The sequence below is a fragment of the Mus musculus genome, chromosome X (genome assembly GCF_000001635.26).
Source record: "Mus musculus strain C57BL/6J chromosome X, GRCm38.p6 C57BL/6J".
Classification (NCBI taxonomy): Eukaryota; Metazoa; Chordata; class Mammalia; order Rodentia; family Muridae; genus Mus; species Mus musculus.
This window is the reverse complement of record NC_000086.7, coordinates 160533097-160555802: the sequence shown is the minus strand read 5'-3', so window position 1 is coordinate 160555802 and position 22706 is coordinate 160533097. Positions and strand designations below refer to the sequence as shown.

The following is a 22706-nucleotide window of genomic DNA, read 5'->3' as shown; positions in this document are numbered from 1 at the left end:
ATGAGGCTGGACCAGTCCACCAGGATATCAGTAATAGGCTCCCACTTCCAGCTGTCAACTGAAGTCCCAAGTGAATAAGCTGACCTCTAAGCTTCAAGGAGAGAAGCAATGTTGTAAATGCTACCTAATCAGAATGTTGTGGTGGTTAGGTGTGCTCTGCATACACTACTGATACAACTTGCAGCTCCTCACATTGCATTGTGGCCACGAGCATTACAATAGGCCAGTGGCTCATAGGAATGCTATCTGTTCAGTCATTATTTGCAATGTGTGAGTACACAGATGTCAATACCCAGAAGGAAATACAAGTCTTATTCTTAAGAAGTGCACAGCTTAAGCCAGGCACTTGGGAGATTGAGGCAGGAGGACTTCTGTGAATGCAAGCCCGCCTTTGGCTATGTAGTGAGTTCAAAGTCAGCCAGATTTACAAAGTAAGACTGGTTTAAAGGACCAAAAACAATACAGAAAACAAATAAACAAAGGTATAAGGCTTATTTTAGGGGCAATGTGTCACACAAGGCACTCCCTCGAACCATGCCAGAGCTGCCACACGGCTTGGGAGAGGAAACAGGAGGGATGTTTTTCTCAGTGCGTACCATAGGGCAGACCTAGATTGACAGCTTCCTCTGTAGCTAGCTCCATTGTTTTCAGGATCTCTTAGAGAAGAACAAAAGTCCTACCAGCCCTAACACATGGCCTGTGAGTATTCGGGGAGAGGTAGGCCCATCGGGCTTCTTACCTTTTTGAAAGAGAAGCTGGCTAAAGAGGAAGGAAGAGGTGGTTGAAGCAGCTGGTGAGACCTGAGACCTCCATAGGACAATGAACTTCACTTGGGTTCTGTTTTTACCAGGCTCAGACTCCACTTTTCAGAGTGACAGTTATGTATGCACTAGTGACAATCAAGGTTTAGATTCCAGAAAACAATTACTCTGTAGGAAGTAAATTTGTGGGTGGAAGAAATCCTGTTGCTTTGGGAGCCTGTCTGAGTTATACAAGGTTTCACATAAATACTTCCACAACGAATCCCAAACACACATACCCTGCCTACACTTTTTTGTGTGTCAAGGTCTTACTATGTAAGCTAGACTGGCCTCAAGCTCTTTGTGAAGCCGAAGGAGACCTTACACTTCTGATCCCATTGGTCTTACTTTTCTCATTCTGGAGTTACAGATGCAGGCCACCACGCCCAGTTTATATAGTGCTGAGAATTGAGCCCAGGGCCTCATGCATGCTAGTTTACCAACTCAGTTACCTCCTCTGCCTGGCTCTGAACTCTTGAGTTTCCTACCTCAGGCTCTGCACTGCTAGAACCTGGCTAAATACACTTTGTAAAAAATGTCATTAAGGAAGTAAAGAATAATGTGAATGAAAAAATAACACAGATTCTATGCATTAGAGATGGATAGTAAACATGCTCACAAACCTTGCACTACAACATCAGGTTTGACTGAAGTAGAAAATCTTCTATTTAAGGGATCGATTTCACCCGTGGCAAGGAATCCCTAGGAAGAGAGGAGCATTAATACTATGAAACACCACTTTAACAAAGACTTCACCTTGCTCCTACACTTGAAAGTGGTATATTTGGGGGCTCAAATACTCAAAAGCCTTTTAGTCTTATTTGTTGAATCTTTCTCCATAACACAATATGCTACTCAGAATGCTACTGAGAAATGTATTACCTGTTTGGTGCTTAGCTCTGAGGGCTTCTCAAATGCACCCCCACATTTTATAAGTGAAAAGAAAGTTATTACTAGTGCTAGCTAAGTCCCTGCATGTGCACTGTCACACTGAAGTCTCCTATGTCTATCTCCATTCTCCATGTAGGGGCGCTGAGGTGAAAGTTTATAGAAAGAGGCTGAGAGACTCTGGTCCAGGGCTGACTGCTGTGAAACAGAAAACATCCCCATGTTGCTAAGTGAGCCCTTTAAAAATGCATCTTCTTTCACTTTCTAGAAATGAGGCAAGTTTTCCAAGGGAATGAAGGTGATTTGAGAAAGAGGAGCCCCACTGCTGGGCCCAAAGGAAGGCATTTTTATGTTGGAGAGGAGGTCTCAGACGAGTGGAGTTAGTTATTTCCCACGTCACATTTACTGAAATCGGAGCTGAAATGCATTGGACAATTAAACCCAGTTTTTTTCACTTTACAGGTGAAGCAATTGAGGCTCAGAGAGATTAAGAGACCTGCCAAAAGTTCCTGAGCTAGCTGGGTACAGGACTGATTTTCAAAAAGATATATAAAGACGTGACCATGAAACTTGGGAGATTAAACATACCCGGGAACAACTTCAGGAAGCAATGCTCCCAGGTCAAGTGGCCACTGTGCTATCTCTCACTGGCCTTTACCACACCAGTAACCCAGTAATAGTCTGATGCACTGTTCTCTCCCCCAGTTTTAGAGGTGGCAAAGCACACAGGCTGGCCAGCCTCTGGAGGGCAGTCCCTTTCTTCTTTAGGCTCCTTTCTCACACCACAATTACAGCTGAAGTTTCTCATTTAACACTGGGAGATTAATTTTAAAGCCTTTTCAACAGAAGTCTGGGAGCAAGAGGGAATGGGTCAGGAGGTGGATTGGTGTGGGCTTTGGTGTCTGAAGGACTACTTGCTGTCTCTATGGAGAGATCTGAAGAGCCACTCTGCCTCCTGTGTCTTGGGCTGGAAGAGTTTCTAGCCCATCTAATAACCTCCCAATGCCTATCTCTTCCGGGATCAGCTGTGCTAATCTTGGCTGAGATGTTTACCATGTCTGCTGAGCAACAATGCAAGCAGATTCTAACTACATGCCAGAGATTCGGTCGAGAGGAAGGCAGGGAGCGTCTCATGTAGCTGATCGGAACTGGCATACTGTAAATACAGATATTCAAGGCCTGAGAAAAGCCTGGGGCCCAATACAACCCAGGTAGCCTTGAAGATAATGAAGTTGCTCTTCCTGGTTTCCTGTACCTCTAATCAGATGGGTCTACCTCTAATCAGAAAGCCTACCTCTGCTAGCAGTGAGCTGAGGATGTACAAGGACTGTCCCCAAAGATGGGGCAGCTTTCCCAGTGGAACTCGGTCTACTGTGTGTGGATTCTTATACTCTTCATCCACCTGGCAAAGAAAGTGAAATGTTCAAGGTCAGAATGTCAGAGGATACAAAGGCCAGCAATATCTTACACTTGAAGAAATTTTGAAGAGTCATAAAATAGTCCTCAGCCCCCAGACCAATTCTGTGCAATACAGGATGATGTACTTAAAGGCAAAATGCTCCCCTTTCAGTGTGTCCCATGGCTATAAGCAACAGAAGGGGATTTCAAATCTTGGCCTGGTCTTAGGCCAGTGTTCCTTCCATAAGCACAACTGGGACCACGGGTGCTGGGAGCTGAGTGTGCCTGCTCTATACCCAGAGCCTGGGCAGCAGGAAGCTCCATCCACAGCTCATGCTTCTCATAAAAAATGAACAAACAAAACAAACTCACGCCCCACAGCAGCCTGTAAGAGACAATGCATAGCTGGATGTCAAGCCTGTTTTCTTCCTCTGGCTTACCATCCCTTAGAGAAAATTACCAGAAGGTGGCACTGTGCAATGAGGCAGACCTAGAGTGCTGTCGCCACTCCCAGCCCACCTCCTTTAGAAAGTGTAATTTCCTGGGAGCTTTATCTTCTCAATGTAAGCTTTTGTGCCTTTCTTTCTTTTGGTCCCAACAATGTAAGCTTCTACGCCTGCTTGTTCTGAGGACAGTGTCAGTTACATATAGGCACTCTCCTTCTAAATCCCATGCCCACTTTAAGGTTTTAGTCATTGAAATGTTAAGGTAATATTTCTGACCATTTTTTTCCTCCAGAAAAAATACCAGTCACTTGAAGAAAAGAGAAACATTTATCCTTCTCTAGGGGAAAAATTATATCACAAGTTTCTGTGTGGGTTCATGTATGCATGCACATGTGTGTAAGGGGAGTTCATTCTTAGGATTGTGGATTGAGCTTGATATCATTAAAATACTTATTAAAGATTTCTATTTCTTCATACTAAATATTTTAAGAACTTAAGGCTTGCACACAGTGCAAGAAATACTGATGTAAAAGGAGACTCTCCAAAATGCAATAGTGGTTATTATTGAGTGGTAACATTAGGGATAGTAAATGTTTTCTTCTTTCTACAGAACCCTATATATATATATTTTACAATTCATAGGATTACTTTTACAATTGACTGGCATCTTAAATACACATCAAACACACTGAAACACAACTGTTGAGAAAGACTGCAACGAATTGGAATGAGAATGATCTAATGCAAAGAACAAAAGATGCACTTGTTCTGCACTTTCCCACTAGAATTTAATTCTGTTCTGGTCCTTCTCTGAAGTACTACTTACAGATGCACTTGCACCGCATCTTCGCTTTCATCTTTCCTGTGTATCCATCTCACAGCCTAGTTCTGCTTTTACAATACCTCACAGATATAGAACCATCTTGTGTACTAGCCCCTAGGCTGTGCAAGGCATGGCCAGCTGCTCACTACAGTTTTGTTGGCCATCCTTTCCCTAGTCCCCAGCTGTGCAGTGGAGGGTCCATAGATGGTGGCACCTTGCCCAAGCATACAGGCTACATGCCACTGTAGTCCCAGACTTTTTCTAATTTGCACAAAGGAGCCATATAGGTTTGTGGTGCCTTGCAGATTCTTTTCCAGTGGTCTCTCTATATATGCTATTGATGTGACTGAAGAACCTTGCAAACTCTCACCTGCAAAGCTAACACAAAATGAGGTTAAGGTAAACTACTGTCCAGCGCTGGTGCCTTGCATATAAGCTAAGTACACTGAATAAAGAGGACACTGAATGACAAGTAGATACCTAAAAGTCAGTGTGGTCTTTAGGAGAGAGTTGTAGAGTAACATTTTTGTGATGTACAACCAGCATTATCTTGCAGGAAGCAAAGCACAGCCCTGATACCAAGTATTTACTATGGTTAGTGCCTTTTGGGAGAGCAGGGATGGATGACTAGTCTCTACCATAAAGTAGGTGTACTATCCTTGAAGATAATGCATTCTCCCTTGCTTGGTTTCCAGCTTCCTTCCATTGATGCCACAGTACTAGAGTATGAGCAATCTGAACATGGAATATAAAAATGTAGCTATGGAAAGTGACCTCAACACCTCTTACCCTTATCAGCATTCACACCATCCATAGCATACAGATAGAAATGTAAAGTGAAGTAATTTGCAGAAGACTTTATGACACACACACACACACACACACACACACACAAAATCCCTGGAAGACTTCATAACTTAGTCGGTATGGTGTGACACAACAGAAATCTTATCTTTAACTTGTCCTAAGAACACTTGGATGATATACACCTGCCGTGCTATGATGGAAATATGGAGTTTCTGGAAGCTCAGACCCAACAGTCTAGGTAGGACTGAGTAGATAGGGACATTGCAAGGAAACTCCCCACTCCCCGCCACTCCAGTGAATCCAGAAGTGAACCAGCTGACTAGGTGGGCTATTATCAATGTGAAATAATCCAATGCTTCCAGATGTAGAATATTCTATTTCTTATAGAAACTCAACTCCTTCATTTGACTTTTCTTTTGATCTAAGTAGTCATTTATGTAACATTTAATAGTTCCTTCTAGATCACAGTTCTCAACCTATGGTTTGCAACTTCTTTGGGGGTCAAAAAACCTATTCACAGAGGTTGTCTAAGACCATTGTAAATATCAGATATTTACATTATGATTCAAAAATTATAGTTTTGAATTAGGAATGAAAATAATTTTATGGCTGGGGGTCACCACAACATGAAGAACTGTATTAATGGGTCACGGCATTAGGAAGGTTGAGAACCTCTGTTCTAGATTAGGGCCCAAAGTAATACTCAGAAATTTTATGCCATTTAAGGATCAAATTTCAGACTCATTTAAAATGTATATTTTTAAACATTCCTTTGCAAGAGGGTCATACAAAGTAGCCTTGAATTACTGATCCTTCTGCCTCACATATTTGGAGGGTGAAATTACAAGTCACTGCTCATCAAAATGTATGTTCTACATGAAATTAAAAGAAAAATCTACTACATCACTACTTTCAAAGGTCCAATAGGGCATCCAATGTGTAGACATTTCTACTAACTGTAAAATATACTACCCATTAGCAAGTGGTGTGGCTTTGTGTGAAGGCCCACAACCTGGAGTCTAGAACCTGGGGTCTGGAATCCTAGATTGGACAGGTTCCAGGGGCTTTGATTTCCTTTGGTAAGGTGTGTATGGGCCTGATTCAAACACAGATTAGGGACAGGTATGCTTCAAAGGTTTTTAGATGCTGCCTCCCTAGGACATCCATGGTCAAATATGTTCCATATGTTCTTCAAAGCTATAATTCCTTATGATAAATAGGAAAGCTATATCTTTTAGAAGCAACTTCTGATTTCTAAAGAGGAAAAGAGGTCATATGCCCTAAAAGGTGGGTAGAGAATACCAAAAAAGCCAAGCCCTAACTCACTCGGTCTAGATGAGCCCCACAAGGGCTTGGTGACAACTGGTTACCTTGTCTGGTGGGATGGCATAGAGTTCTGGCACCAAGTGGATCCCATCTTTGCCTCTGATTAATATTCCCTCCAAGGCTTCTCGGTATTCTTGGACCTGGAAAACAGCCCCAGCATCTTTAGTGTGACAGAGGTCTGGCAGTTAATTATGCAATGCCAGTACAGCTTAGGAAACAGTAACAGAACAGGCCTCTGGGCTACAAATGCTTGGCTGTAGAACAGAGTGACTCTGGCTGTCAGAAATGTTAGGAGAAGGGAGACACCATTGCTTTTTCCCCCTGAGCCAAGCCCCACTTGCCTTGTTTCCAGGGAGAGGGCAAGGGTAGCCCCCAAGAAAGTAGCTGTTTGGTCTTCAAACTTTCCACAGAGCTGTCATTTATACCATGCACATCATTCCCAAGCCATTCTCATTTCAATAGTTTATTCTTAAGTTTTCTCACATTTGAAATATGCCTTACCAAACAAGTTTAAACATCTTGAAATGTTAGGCAACATATTATGTTTCTGCCTAAGTAGGAGCCCCACCCCCTTTCTTTTTTCCTTTTTTTTTTTTTTTTTTTTTTTTTTTTGGCTCAAGGGCCTGGGGAGATGGCTCAAGTCAGCAAAGTGCAACTGTGAGGATTCAAGTCTGGCTGGGCATGGTGGCAGAGGCAGGCAGATTTCTGAGTTCAAGGCTAGCCTGGTCTACAAACTGAGTTCCAGGACAGCCAGGGCTACACAGAGAAACCCTGTCTCAAACAAACAAACAAACAAAAGTCTGGATCCCTGGAGTCCACATAAAAGCCCTGGTGGCACATTTATGACCAATGGTTCCCCAAAACTCATTGACCAGCCAGTTTACCTAAGTTGATAAGTTCTATTAGTGAAAGACCCTATCTCAGACAATAAGGTAAAGAGAGGCAGAAAGCAAGATACCAAGCATCAACCTCTGGTTTTCACATGTGAACATACTCTACACACATACATGATCATGTACATACTACACATACATACAAATGACACATACACACAATGCTTATTGGTTAGGAAGTATTTGCTGGGGTTGATATTGTGGTTTGGTGGTAGTGGCGGCCTATAATGCAAGGTCTTGAGTTTCATCCTCAGCATCACACACACAGACACACACACACACACACAGACACACACACACACGGGTGGGAGAGCAAGAAAGATTGATTTGTTGCAAAAATCGAATGTGAGACAAAAAGGAAATGCATGTACTATGCTCCATCTACACCATTATAAGGATGCAGCTCTCATTATAATGACAGCTTTTGAAGCAAACACTCCCATTACACTGAAAAGGCAGTGATAAAAACCAACATCACAAAAGAGGAAAGAAGTAGGACAGAAAACGTCACCAGCCACCAGCTATTTAAGCATGGCTTTTTGGAGAGCTCAGTCAATTATACTTCCAGATCTCATTTTCTGATCATTTTAAATTTATGGATGGCAAAGTCTGACCACAATTATAACATTTTAAAATGTCAACAAGGAAGCAAGATTGCGCAAAGAGGCTTTTAGGTCAGATCCAGCTCATGTCATCCAAGCTCTGTGTCCTAACCGTGAGGTATCTTCAACAGCAGAGGCTTGCCCTCACCCTTGGAGAGGAAAGCAAGGGCTCCATCAATAAATAGTCTATGCTGCACTGCTTGCTGCTTGGACTCTGCCTAATCATTTGAAAGAAGGTTTCTCATCTCTGGTACTGAGGTTTTCATTAGTCTATGGTTCTTGTGGGGAGCACTGTCAGCTCAAGTAGCTTAACACACATACATACATACACACACACACACACACACACACACACATTAGCAAGGGCTAGGGATGTAGGTGAGTGGTAAAGTAGTTGCCTTGCATGCAAGCCCAGGATTTGGGTTTGGTCCCTTATAGTGCTAAAAAAAAAATCTAAATAATATGACAACTAGAAGAGAGAGCATAAGTGGGGAGCATTATAAATTGAGATACAGTAATGAAGTAACAAAAGATATTGTATCCTTTCACTTGAGCATGCTTTTTTGTTTTGACTGCTTACTTACCTTTACCTTACTCAAAACTAGTATTAAAAGATTCAAAATTTTCCTTTGTCTTTATAAATATATACATATCATATATACATACATATACTCAAACATATACATACATACACTCATTGTTCAGTATAATTTAGAGAGATAGAAAGCTCACATGAATGAGAATAAGGTTGGTGTGGTGGCACATACCTTTAATCCCAGCACTTGGGAGGCAGAGGCAGGTGGATCTCTGAGTTTTGGGTTAGCCTGGTCTACATAGTGAATTCCAGGAGAGCCAGGACTACATAAAGAGAAACCCTACCTCGAAAAACTAAAAACTAAACAAACAAATAAACAAAACAAAAAAACCATAGCTTTTAAATTAAACTTTAATTTCATTTTCTCTAGCTTAAAATATATAAAGATTTGGGTTATTTTTTTCTTATGTAAGTTATACAAAAAACATCAATGTCTAACAAGAACATTGGTCATGTCTTATGCCATAAGTTTTAATTTTTCTTGACTTAGTATCTAAAATGTCATATAGTATGATTAGCTGGTATTAAAAATTAAAACAATATTTGAATTTTACTAATAAAAAGGAAGGCAATTCTATAGTGATTTCTTCCAGAGCCTCATTTCTAACCACTGAAATATAAGTAAGATAGTTTATTGAGTAAAAATAACTGTAAATACAGGGATGGGCAAATATATAATCAGTCTCATGAAAAATATATAAATTCCAGTTATTTTAGACATGTTTGTTTCATCCATAATGTTCACTCCATTAGGTCAAACTGTATTCTTGATTACTTAATTTTAGATATAGTAATTTCTGTCTCACACAGAGGGTAAAAAGCAATTGAAATCCAGGAGTTTCTTGGTGGTCTTTACCAGGTATTATTCCTCTCTCCCTTTGCTTCATCTGTACTAGATTCTCAAAAAGAGCCTTCCTAGCTCTAAGGACCTTTGAATATTGGATATACACTATGTGGCCTCTGAATGTACAAAATATGATGCTTGGCCAACAGGGGAGCAAAAGCTCTTGAAAATGTGAAGGGAAAGCTCTTGAAAGGAATCGGTACCTGCAGAGGCTGATTAGCAGTACTATGGAGAGATTGGAATGCTGCAGGTCCAAAGTCCAGTGACCTTATCTTGGACTAGGTCTAGCCCTACACAACAGCCATTCTTTGCCTACTTCTCTGTTAGAACTAATATCCTGTGACAAATAACAAAAACCTTTTATTATTAACTTGACCACTAGCTTCCAAAATCTCAGAAAGCAGTCTGGGGCCTATAGAAAAGCTCCCCTCATCTTCCTGCACCTGCCTCTGTGGTGTACCTATGCCATCAATGTATTTTAAGCTTGCCTTCATTTAGGACTTTGTTTCTTCTATAAAAAATATAAAAAACTTAATGAAACTGTTTCCATGCTGGAACATGGAGCTTGGGGTAACCTAAATCTGTGTTCTTGGATCATGGACACTTAAAATGGTTACAGAATAAACTCTTTATTTCCTTAAAAAATACACTGTATAGTAATTTTAATCTCCTTAGCTTCCCCCTATCCCCTTGATTATTGCTAAGTCTGGTTTTCAGTTAAATTCAGAGTCAGTCATTCAGAGAGCTTCCAATACTAAGAATAAAAGACAAGAAGGCCCAAGGTAAACTCTAACATAAGAACAAATAATGAAAGGACTTTAACCTTTTAAGCTTACTGACTATATTCCTGAGCACTGGGCTTTCAAAAGTCAAAATGTATGAGACAGGCCTCTCCTCCAGACTTGGGATGGGATCAGAATGGGCTCTGAGAAGCCAGACTGAACTCCTGGTAAGAGTGGCACTATTGAGTGGTAGTGGAGCCTAGCAGACAGAGCCTATCTGGAGTAAGTAAGTCACTGGTGTTATACCCTTGAGAAAGTGTCTTGCCCTGCACACATCCTGGTTTTTTTGGCTGACATGAAATAAATAGTTTCCTTCTGCTCTAGGATACCTACTACAACATACTACCATACTAAAGGACCAAAATAAATGAAGCCAAAACCAACAAGGAGCTGAAACCTCTGAACCAGCCAAAAGGAGCTCTTCCTCCTGTTAACTTCTTTATCTCAGATACTTTGTCACAGCAATAGAAAGGTGACTACAGGGCAGCACATAATCTAACTTTGTCTTTTAATGAAATCCTGATGGCTCAGGTATAGAGAATGGGAAGAACAGGGAGTAAAGCCAGAGCTTGGGAGACAAGTTAGGTGGTTGATATACTCAACACGATGTTATCTGAGAGTGTCACTAACAGCAGCAAACCAGACTGATCTGAAAGGAATGAAAAGGATACCTGTCTCAGATGCACAGGAGCTATGCCTCCTAGCACTCAACGTCCCTGTCCAGGTCCCCTGACCCCCACTCTTGAATATGTGACAGCCATTTAACTGACCATGTGAAAGAGAGAAGTTACCAGCTCTATAATAGACTTAAGAAAGCTTGGCAGCCTGTGCTTTTACATTCTTGGGGAAAAGACTACAGCATGAAGTCTAATCACTCAGAGATTCTACTGCTGTGAGAAGCCCAAGTGAGGCACATAGAGAAGAATCGGCTGAGCATGTGGCCTTAGCTGGCGGCCAGACTTCACTCACCAGCCATGTGAGGGGTTATCTTATTAATAGTAGGTCCTCTAGCCCTATGAACTATCCCAGGTGACAAGAGGAGAAGCAGAGACAATCTGTCCTTAGTGGCTCTGCCCAAATAACAGATTATGAACAAATCAATAAATCAGCTGTTGCTTTAATTCACTAGGCATTGGAAAGGTTTAAAAATAGCAACAGGCAGCTGAAAAAGTGAAATGAATTCTTGAATGACTCTCGGCTAATAGTGATCAGCCTACCAGTGGGATGAAAAGGCTTATGACTAAAATGCCCAGCATTTTCTCACCTGAACAGCATCACCATTGAAGATTCCATCTATGATTAAATAAGTCCAGAACACAGGCCATTCACATTCAATGTTTTCAAAGAGCTTAAGTTCGGCAGGGTCATAATGCAATCGGTGTGGATCCTAGAACCAAATACATCAAAGCTTTTAGAGAAGAATGCTAGACTTCATACATAATGCCACTGTGCCTCACTGGGTTTCCCTTGCCTGTCTCAGTCAATACAGCTTATAGGCTGGTATGATTAGAAGTCTACTATCATGGGGAAATGCTAATTTGAGAAAAATTTTAGAAACTAAATCAGAAATAGTAATTTGCCTATCACAAAGCTTAGCAGATGATCCAGCTGTTTCATTTATATCATTATATTAGTCACTAGGCAATAAAACCCAAAGAGAAGGCTACAAATAGTCTTTAAAAAATAACGTGTAGGCTACACTTATTCATCCTTGATTTACAAGCTGGTTTTACATTACTGCTTGACCTGATGATCATTCTTTTCTATATAATTTCAGGCTTTCTGACTCTAAAATTAATACTTTCCTTTCCAACATTCAACATATAATTATAATCAGTAGAGGGAGAATGACACTGTGGCAAGTAGCTATAGAGCAGGTAAGGAACATAAGAAACAATATTTAAATACAACCTCTCTTGGGGTTTTATAGCCATCTCGAAGGAAGCGACAGCATCCATACCGCCCCTGGTAAGGTGAAGAAAAACAGAGCAGATGAAATCAAAAGAATTTTCTTTGCCTTTTTATTTCAACTTAAGTCAGTTCTTCAACCTCTTTTCCATGAGCCTTTCAAGGAGGAAATATGGACCAGTATTCCTTGCTTTAATGTAAAGAGTTCTTTTCTAAATACCAAGCATAGCAAATTCAGACTTGATAACACTCAGAAGAGAAGAAAGAAACATTCCATCAGAGTTGGGGGAGGGGCTGCAAGTATGATTATCAAGAATTCAATGAATGGCCATTCTTTCCATATGGTTTACAGTATCAGACATAGAGGTGAAGATATTAGGTGAAGAAGCCACTGAACGAAGAAGCCATTTGGGAAGTTAAAAGGATACTGTGCAGACTCACTGCACATGAGATGTGCATATTGAAGAGGGTCTATTTCAGAGGCCTGGCAAGGCTTGGAGGAGGGGGAAGAGGTTATGAGGTGGAGGTGTGGAAGAAGGGCTTCCTGCACTCGTTATGTGGTGGCTGGTTCACTGGCTACATATGTTAGTGCTCCTCTCCAGCTTGCTTGTTGCCAAGAAAGGAGTCTGGGAGCAATGGTGCCTTATCTGATGTCCTAATCCCTGGATGGCAGTTTTGGATGCCTATTTCTCAGTTTCTTCTGGGGGTGGTGCTATCCTGGCAAGCTTGTCTGTTACTTGTCCTGGGGCCTGTCCAAGTTCTGTGTAGTTCTGGGAATCATCCCAGGGAACTTGATGCAGATGCAATGTCCTTTAAGCACATTACAACTACCCTTTCAACTGTAGCTACCTAAATCATTCCCTTTTCTCCATAGAGCCTGACTCTCCCCGTTGCTTTCTTTTGAGAATATGATTAGAGACTCTTCAATTGCTTGGTTTCCAAGGGACAAAGGCATTTCTTATAGAATATATGTGGGACAATCAGCATGTAAGCTTTGACTTAGGAAAATTAAATTCTTGGATAATTTTATAGATTTCTACTTGCTGAAAATGTAATATTATTTCAGCTTAGTGATTTGTTACTACATTTCACTGAATGTAGTAATAGATTTTTCACCATTAAAATCTTTATTAGCATACAAAAATGTTTCATTATGATATTTCATAGTAAAATATTTCAACACATTTTATATTTTTATGACATTGTCATAATACTTTGCTCTTGTTTACCTATTATTCCATTCTACCCCCCCTCTTCCACCCACTGGCTTCTTTTCTTCAAAGTCAACCTTTCTCCTTTTATGTGATATGTGTGTATTCCATGTTATCAAAAAACATGCAATACTCATCTTTCTTCTCCTTGTTAACTTATCCCTCTCTCCCTTTGCTGATTTCTGAAATGTTTTCCTAACACGATGATCCATGTTCCTATAAATGGCATACTTATTCTTATAGATTAATAATACTCCAATGTGTGTGTACGCATCATATTTTCTTTACCCATTAATCAGAACAGGGATTTCTGTACTATTCTGTTGTGTGTGTGTGTCTATGTGTATGTATTCAAGTGTATGCATGTGTGTGTGTGTACACGCGCGCGCGTAGACTAGAGTTTGATGTGAGCTGTTTTCCTCAATCCTTGTCCACCTTATTTTTCTGACCTAAGGTCTCTAGCTGACCTGGAGCTGACCAATTCTGCTGCTCAGGCTGGCCAGCAAACGTTAGGGATCCACCCATCTCTCCCTCCCCACTGCTGGAATTATGGATGTGTCCTGCTTGGTCTGGATTTTTAAATGGGTGCTGAGAATCTGACCTCAGGTCCTCCTGCTTGCACAGCAAGCACTTGGATATGCCATTTTGTTCAGGCAGGGTCTATGGAGCTTTCAGGAGAATCTCAAAGAGTCTTCCTATAACCTCTAAAGGGTTAACTATCCAAGTACAGCTCTGTCTTACAGATGCAACAAAAATAAGGACTGGAGTTCAAAGGAAGCTGCTTGGTTGTAAGTTCTGCTATTTTAGAAGAAAATCAAGTTACTTACTCACTCAGACTTGGTTTTTGCCTGTAGACTCTCTTTGGAAACACTCTGTGAGTCATTCTAGAATGAGCTACTCCATGTTATTACATGAATGTGGCATTTAATGCTGAAAAGAGGTCATTAACACGGCCAATGCTTACCTGAAGCTTGGAAATAATTTCATTTTTGGTCACATTCACAAGGTTCACATCTTCTACTGCAAAGGCCGGGAAAGAAATAATAGAAAGAAGTCCAGCATCGATTTCTTTAGATGTTGATGCTCTTGGCAACATGGAGAAAAGAATTGACTGAATAAAAAACAAAGAGGTGGTTTAAGCTAGAGAGGCATGACTACTTAAGATACAGTATCTAGGGAGCATCACCTTTGCCTCAAGAAAACATTCAAACGAGTTTGTCTATTTGGTCTTAACAACATGACATCTGCTGGCCACCCTTGCTTACATAGCCACCCAGCCAATTTCCCTCTTCCTTAGGAGAGAAGGGGAGTTGAAGAGAGCATGATATAGTCTCACTAAGAACTGCTCATCTTCCTTCTTTCCATGTCCACTGATGGGGAGGAACTCAGGGCTGTTTGTGTCAGCAGTCAAGGTGTTTTGGCAATGAAGACAGAAAACAGACACCCTTACAGGACCAGAACAGAGGAATGGGTCCAGATGAATTAGGTAAGTTAGTGCTTTAAGGAGAAGTAAAATTCAGAAGATCTCATGAGTGACCAGTCAGGCAGAATGCTGAGAATTAGTTTAGTCCCAGAATCTTTTTAAGGTTATCAGAGGTACTATGATAATGACTTCAACAACAGTTAGATCAAGAACTATAAAATTAGGCTCGACTCGAGCCCCGGGCTACCTGCCAGCAGAGTCTTGCCCAACACCCGCAAGGGCCCACACGGGACTCCCCACGGGATCCTAAGACCTCTGGTGAGTGGAACACAGCGCCTGCCCCAATCCAATCGCGCAGAACCTGAGACTGCAGTACATAGGGAAGCAGGCTACCCGGGCTTGATCTGGGGCACAAACCCCTTCCACTCCACTCGAGCCCCGGGCTACCTGCCAGCAGAGTCTTGCCCAACACCCGCAAGGGCCCACACAGGATTCCACACGAGATCCTAAGACCTCTAGTGAGTGGAACACAACTTCTGCCAGGAGTCTGGTTCGAACACCAGATATCTGGGTACCTGCCCTGCAAGAAGAGAGCTTGCCTGCAAAGAATACACTGCCCACTGAAACCAAGGAGAGTGCTACCCTCCAGGTCTGCTTATAGAGGCTAACAGAGTCACCTGAAGAACAAGCTCTTAACAGTGACAACTAAAACAGCTAGCTTCAGAGATTACCAGATGGCGAAAGGCAAACGTAAGAATCCTACTAACAGAAATCAAGACCACTCACCATCATCAGAACGCAGCACTCCCACCCCACCTAGTCCTGGGCACCCCAACACAACCGAAAATCTAGACCCAGATTTAAAAACATTTCTCATGATGATGATAGAGGACATCAAGACGGACTTTCATAAGTCACTTAAAGAATTACAGGAGAGCACTGCTAAAGAGTTACAGGCCCTTAAAGAAAAGCAGGAAAACACAGCCAAACAGGTAGAAATCATTAAAGAAAAACAGGAAAACACATCCAAACAGGTGATGGAAATGAACAAAACCATACGAGAACTAAAAGGGGAAGTAGACACTATAAAGAAAACCCAAAGCGAGGCAACGCTGGAGATAGAAACCCTAGGAAAGAGATCTGGAACCATAGATGCGAGCATCAGCAACAGAATACAAGAAATGGAAGAGAGAATCTCAGGTGCAGAAGATTCCATAGAGAACATCGACACAACAGTCAAAGAAAATACAAAATGCAAAAGGATCCTAACTCAAAACATCCAGGTAATGCAGGACACAATGAGAAGACCAAACCTACGGATAATAGGAATTGATGAGAATGAAGATTTTCAACTTAAAGGGCCAGCTAATATCTTCAACAAAATAATAGAAGAAAACTTCCCAAACATAAAAAAAGAGATGCCCATGATCATACAAGAAGCCTACAGAACTCCAAATAGACTGGACCAGAAAAGAAATTCCTCCCGACACATAATAATCAGAACAACAAATGCACTAAATAAAGATAGAATATTAAAAGCAGTAAGGGAGAAAGGTCAAGTAACATATAAAGGAAGGCCTATCAGAATTACACCAGACTTTTCACCAGAGACTATGAAAGCCAGAAGAGCCTGGACAGATGTTATACAGACACTAAGAGAACACAAATGCCAGCCCAGGCTACTATACCCGGCCAAACTCTCAATTACCATAGATGGAGAAACCAAAGTATTCCACGACAAAACCAAATTCACACAATATCTTTCCACGAATCCAGCCCTTCAAAGGATAATAACAGAAAAGAAGCAATACAAGGACGGAAATCACGCCCTAGAACAACCAAGAAAGTAATCATTCAACAAACCAAAAAGAAGACAGCCACAAGAACAGAATGCCAACTCTAACAACAAAAATAAAAGGAAGCAACAATTACTTTTCCTTAATATCTCTTAATATCAATGGACTCAATTCCCCAATAAAAAGACATAGACTAACAGACTGGCTACACAAACAGGACCCAACATTCTGCTGCTTACAGGAAACCCATCTCAGGGAAAAAGACAGACACTACCTCAGAGTGAAAGGCTGGAAAACAATTTTCCAAGCAAATGGACTGAAGAAACAAGCTGGAGTAGCCATTTTAATATCGGATAAAATCGACTTCCAACCCAAAGTTATCAAAAAAGACAAGGAGGGACACTTCATACTCATCAAAGGTAAAATCCTCCAAGAGGAACTCTCAATTCTGAATATCTACGCACCAAATGCAAGGGCAGCCACATTCATTAGAGACACTTTAGTAAAGCTCGAAGCATACATTGCACCTCACACAATAATAGTGGGAGACTTCAACACACCACTTTCTTCAAAGGACAGATCGTGGAAACAGAAACTAAACAGGGACACAGTGAAACTAACAGAAGTTATGAAACAAATGGACCTGACAGATATCTACAGAACATTTTATCCTAAAACAAAAGGATATACCTTCTTCTCAGCACCTCACGGGACCTTCTCCAAAATTGACCATATAATTGGTCACAAAACAGGCCTCAATAGATACAAAAATATTGAAATTGTCCCATGTATCCTATCATTCCACCATGGCCTAAGACTGATCTTCAATAACAACATAAATAATGGAAAGCCAACATTCACGTGGAAACTGAATAACACTCTTCTCAATGATACCTTGGTCAAGGAAGGAATAAAGAAAGAAATTAAAGACTTTTTAGAGTTTAATGAAAATGAAGCCACAACGTACCCAAACCTATGGGACACAATGAAAGCATTTCTAAGAGGGAAACTCATAGCTCTGAGTGCCTCCAAGAAGAAATGGGAGACAGCACATACTAGCAGCTTGACAACACATCTAAAAGCCCTAGAAAAAAAGGAAGCAAATTCACCCAAGAGGAGTAGACGGCAGGAAATAATCAAACTCAGGGGTGAAATCAACCAAGTGGAAACAAGAAGAACTATTCAAAGAATTAACCAAACGAGGAGTTGGTTCTTTGAGAAAATCAACAAGATAGATAAACCCTTAGCTAGACTCACTAAAGGGCACAGGGACAAAATCCTAATTAACAAAATCAGAAATGAAAAGGGAGACATAACAACAGATCCTGAAGAAATCCAAAACACCATCAGATCCTTCTACAAAAGGCTATACTCAACAAAACTGGAAAACCTGGACGAAATGGACAAATTTCTGGACAGATACCAGGTACCAAAGTTGAATCAGGATCAAGTTGACCATCTAAACAGTCCCATATCACCTAAAGAAATAGAAGCAGTTATTAATAGTCTCCCAACCAAAAAAAGCCCAGGACCAGATGGGTTTAGTGCAGAGTTCTATCAGACCTTCAAAGAAGATCTAATTCCAGTTCTGCACAAACTATTTCACAAAATAGAAGTAGAAGGTACTCTACCCAACTCATTTTATGAAGCCACTATTACTCTGATACCTAAACCACAGAAAGACCCAACAAAGATAGAGAACTTCAGACCAATTTCTCTTATGAATATCGATGCAAAAATCCTCAATAAAATTCTCGCTAACCGAATCCAAGAACACATTAAAGCAATCATCCATCCTGACCAAGTAGGTTTTATTCCAGGGATGCAGGGATGGTTTAATATACGAAAATCCATCAATGTAATCCATTATATAAACAAACTCAAAGACAAAAACCACATGATCATCTCGTTAGATGCAGAAAAAGCATTTGACAAGATCCAACACCCATTCATGATAAAAGTGTTGGAAAGATCAGGAATTCAAGGCCCATACCTAAACATGATAAAAGCAATCTACAGCAAACCAGTAGCCAACATCAAAGTAAATGGAGAGAAGCTGGAAGCAATCCCACTAAAATCAGGGACTAGACAAGGCTGCCCTCTTTCTCCCTACCTTTTCAACATAGTACTTGAAGTATTAGCCAGAGCAATTCGACAACAAAAGGAGATCAAGGGGATACAAATTGGAAAAGAGGAAGTCAAAATATCACTTTTTGCAGATGATATGATAGTATATATAAGTGACCCTAAAAATTCTACCAGAGAACTCCTAAACCTGATAAACAGCTTCGGTGAAGTAGCTGGATATAAAATAAACTCAAACAAGTCAATGGCCTTTCTCTATACAAAGAATAAACAGGCTGAGAAAGAAATTAGGGAAACAACACCCTTCTCAATAGTCACAAATAATATAAAATATCTTGGCGTGACTCTAACTAAGGAAGTGAAAGATCTGTATGATAAAAACTTCAAATCTCTGAAGAAAGAAATTAAGGAAGATCTCAGAAGATGGAAAGATCTCCCATGCTCATGGATTGGCAGGATCAACATTGTAAAAATGGCTATCTTGCCAAAAGCAATCTACAGATTCAATGCAATCCCCATCAAAATTCCAACTCAATTCTTCAACGAATTGGAAGGAGCAATTTGCAAATTTGTCTGGAATAACAAAAAACCTAGGATAGCAAAAAGTCTTCTCAAGGATAAAAGAACTTCTGGCGGAATCACCATGCCAGACCTAAAGCTTTACTACAGAGCAATTGTGATAAAAACTGCATGGTACTGGTATAGAGACAGACAAGTAGACCAATGGAATAGAATTGAAGACCCAGAAATGAACCCACACACCTATGGTCACTTGATCTTCGACAAGGGAGCTAAAACCATCCAGTGGAAGAAAGACAGCATTTTCAACAAGTGGTGCTGGCACAACTGGTTGTTATCGTGTAGAAGAATGCGAATCGATCCATACTTATCTCCTTGTACTAAGGTCAAATCTAAGTGGATCAAGGAACTTCACATAAAACCAGAGACACTGAAACTTATAGAGGAGAAAGTGGGGAAAAGCCTTGAAGATATGGGCACAGGGGAAAAATTCCTGAACAGAACAGCAATGACTTGTGCTGTAAGATCGAGAATTGACAAATGGGACCTAATGAAACTCCAAAGTTTCTGCAAGGCAAAAGACACCGTCAATAAGACAAAGAGACCACCAACAGATTGGGAAAGGATCTTTACCTATCCTAAATCAGATAGGGGACTAATATCCAACATATATAAAGAACTCAAGAAGGTGGACTTCAGAAAATCAAATAACCCCATTAAAAAATGGGGCTCAGAAATGAACAAAGAATTCTCACCTGAGGAATACCGAATGGCAGAGAAGCACCTGAAAAAATGTTCAACATCCTTAATCATCAGGGAAATGCAAATCAAAACAACCCTGAGATTCCACCTCACACCAGTCAGAATGGCTAAGATCAAAAATTCAGGTGACAGCAGATGCTGGCGTGGATGTGGAGAAAGAGGAACACTTCTCCATTGTTGGTGGGAGTGCAGGCTTGTACAACCACTCTGGAAATCAGTCTGGCGGTTCCTCAGAAAATTGGACATAGTACTACCGGAGGATCCAGCAATACCTCTCCTGGGCATATATCCAGAAGATGCCCCAACTGGTAAGAAGGACACATGCTCCACTATGTTCATAGCAGCCTTATTTATAATAGCCAGAAGCTGGAAAGAACCTAGATGCCCCTCAACAGAGGAATGGATACAGAAAATGTGGTACATCTACACAATGGAGTACTACTCAGCTATTAAAAAGAATGAATTTATGAAATTCCTAGCCAAATGGATGGACCTGGAGGGCATCATCCTGAGTGAGGTAACCCATTCACAAAGAAACTCACACAATATGTACTCAATGATAAGTGGATATTAGCCCCAAACATAGGATACCCAAGATATAAGATATAATTTGCTAAACACATGAAACTCAAGAAGAATGAAGACTGAAGTGTGGGCACTATGCCCCTCCTTAGATTTGGGAACAAAACACCCATGGAAGGAGTTACAGAGACAAAGTTTGGAGCTGAGATGAAAGGATGGACCTCGTAGAGACTGCCATATCCAGGGATCCACCCCATAATCAGCATCCAAACGCTGACACCATTGCATACACTAGCAAGATTTTATTGAAAGGACCCAGATGTAGCTGTCTCTTGTGAGACTATGCCGGGGCATAGCAAACACAGAAGTGGATGCTCACAGTCAGCTAATGGATGGATCATAGGGCTCCCAATGGAGGAGCTAGAGAAAGTAGCCAAGGAGCTAAAGGGATCTGCAACCCTATAGGTGGATCAACATTATGAACTAACCAGTACCCCGGAGCTCTTTACTCTAGCTGCATATATATCAAAAGATGGCCTAGTCGGCCATCACTGGAAAGAGAGGCCCATTGGACTTGCAAACTTTATATGCCCCAGTACAGGGGAACACCAGGGCCAAAAAGGGGGAGTGGGTGGGCAGGGGAGTGGGGGTGGGTGGATATGGGGGACTTTTGGTATAGCATTGGAAATGTAAATGAGCTAAATACCTAATAAAAAATGGAAAAAAAAGAACTATAAAATTAGAAGGAGTTAGAATTATAAGGAAATATTGGCGAGAGTAAAGGAGCTACTGTTGAGATCCAGTATGTACAGACATAGGCTAGATACCTGCAAACACAAGCTCATTAAATATTCTATATGAAGACAGAGATATGATATTATGCCAAATTAATATACAAGGACTCTGAGATACAGGATTCATGCCCAAGGTCATGCAGTCAGTAAGTGATCAAGCTAGGATTCTAACCCAACTTATACTTTCCCACTAGACAATATTATCTACTAAGACACATATCAATATTCCTTTATTCATGCAAACTCTAAAAAAACACTAGATACCTCATTAAGGACTATGCTTAGTGGGAGAAATGGAATGAGGTGGAAGGTAGAGTTAAGCTGAGTGGCGCCCTTCAGCTTCAGACTAAAACCTTTTTAGAGTCAACCATTCTTGCCTCAGTTCTTTAACGATAGTCATGAATCACTTAATGAGTGGTACAGCCTGAGAAATAAAGTATGAGGTGACTTCATTGTTGTATAAATATAGAATATACTTATAAACACTTATAGCCTACTACACACATAGGCTGTATGGTACATTTTGGTTAATGAGAGACAACATACACTCTGATACCATAGTATATACCATTCCTCATTGAACCAAATGCAACTATAAAGTACATGGCTATAATCACTCCTTTTCAGGGTTTCTCAGCCTAGAACACAAATTCCTACTTGAAGCTATTTACAAGTGTTTTGGGTTTATTTTGGAGACAGGGTCTCATGTAGCTTAAGCTAGCCTTGAATTTAGTAATTCTCTATGTAGCTGAAGATCAGCTTGAACTTCCGGTCCTCCTGCCTCTCCCTCCTAAGACTATAGGCATACACCATCACACATGGTTTGTTCTTTATAAGCTATGTATCTGACTCACTTTCCTCTCAGTGTGTAGGATGTCCACACTAAGTTTGAACATATGCTACCAGTTAAGGACTCTGCTTAATGGCATCCCCTACACTGTCCCAATTATTCGTCTCTGTGATCTGCATCTCAAAGAATCTCTATGAATTTGCCATCTCTCTCATTCTCATGTCATCTCTCCTCCTACTCACTCTGCACACCATGCCATCGCACCTCAAGTGAAATAGCACTAGTGAGCCACTCCATTTGGAGCAGTGCCCCCAGTGAATGAGAGAGCCCCCAGGAAATGAATCTGTGAGAAAGCCACTTATGTACTAAAAACAACAACAACAACAACAACAACAACAACAACAACAGACAGATTTTGCTACTAGCAAAACCAAGATGCTTTGGCTGTTAGCTCCACACACAGAGAATCCTTATGGCTTATGTCTGCATAGTACTTTCTGGCTACAAAGTAGTTGGACGAGTTGCCCAGGTTCATTTACTCTGATCCTTATCGTTACTATGTAAGGCAGGAGAGAAGGTGCCTATGTAATTGTCTGCTTTATGAATGAGGAAGCTGAATCACTAAGAAGTCAAACCAGTAACCGGAAGTGGAGCCCAACCCCTTCCTGGCAGGATTCTTTTTCCTTACTTTC

At 40.9% G+C, this 22706-nt stretch overlaps 1 protein-coding gene across 12 annotated transcripts in view; it reads right to left on the bottom strand.

Annotated features, from left to right (window-relative positions):
- The window catches only part of Phka2 (phosphorylase kinase alpha 2), a 96976-nt gene that overhangs the window by 43077 nt on the left and 31193 nt on the right, over positions 1–22706 (bottom strand). For all 12 annotated transcript variants that reach the window (XR_001782730.2, XR_387078.4, XR_001782731.2 and 9 more), the window contains 6 exons: positions 14288–14434; positions 12116–12169; positions 11469–11591; positions 6533–6628; positions 2983–3090; positions 1424–1502 (listed from right to left, as the gene is read on the bottom strand). Coding sequence is in view for 9 of the 12 variants with exons in the window: in XM_006528679.4 (XP_006528742.1) it covers positions 1424–1502; positions 2983–3090; positions 6533–6628; positions 11469–11591; positions 12116–12169; positions 14288–14434 (607 nt within the window). In the remaining 3 variants the exon portion in view is untranslated. The remainder of the gene's footprint in view (positions 1–1423; positions 1503–2982; positions 3091–6532; positions 6629–11468; positions 11592–12115; positions 12170–14287; positions 14435–22706) is intronic.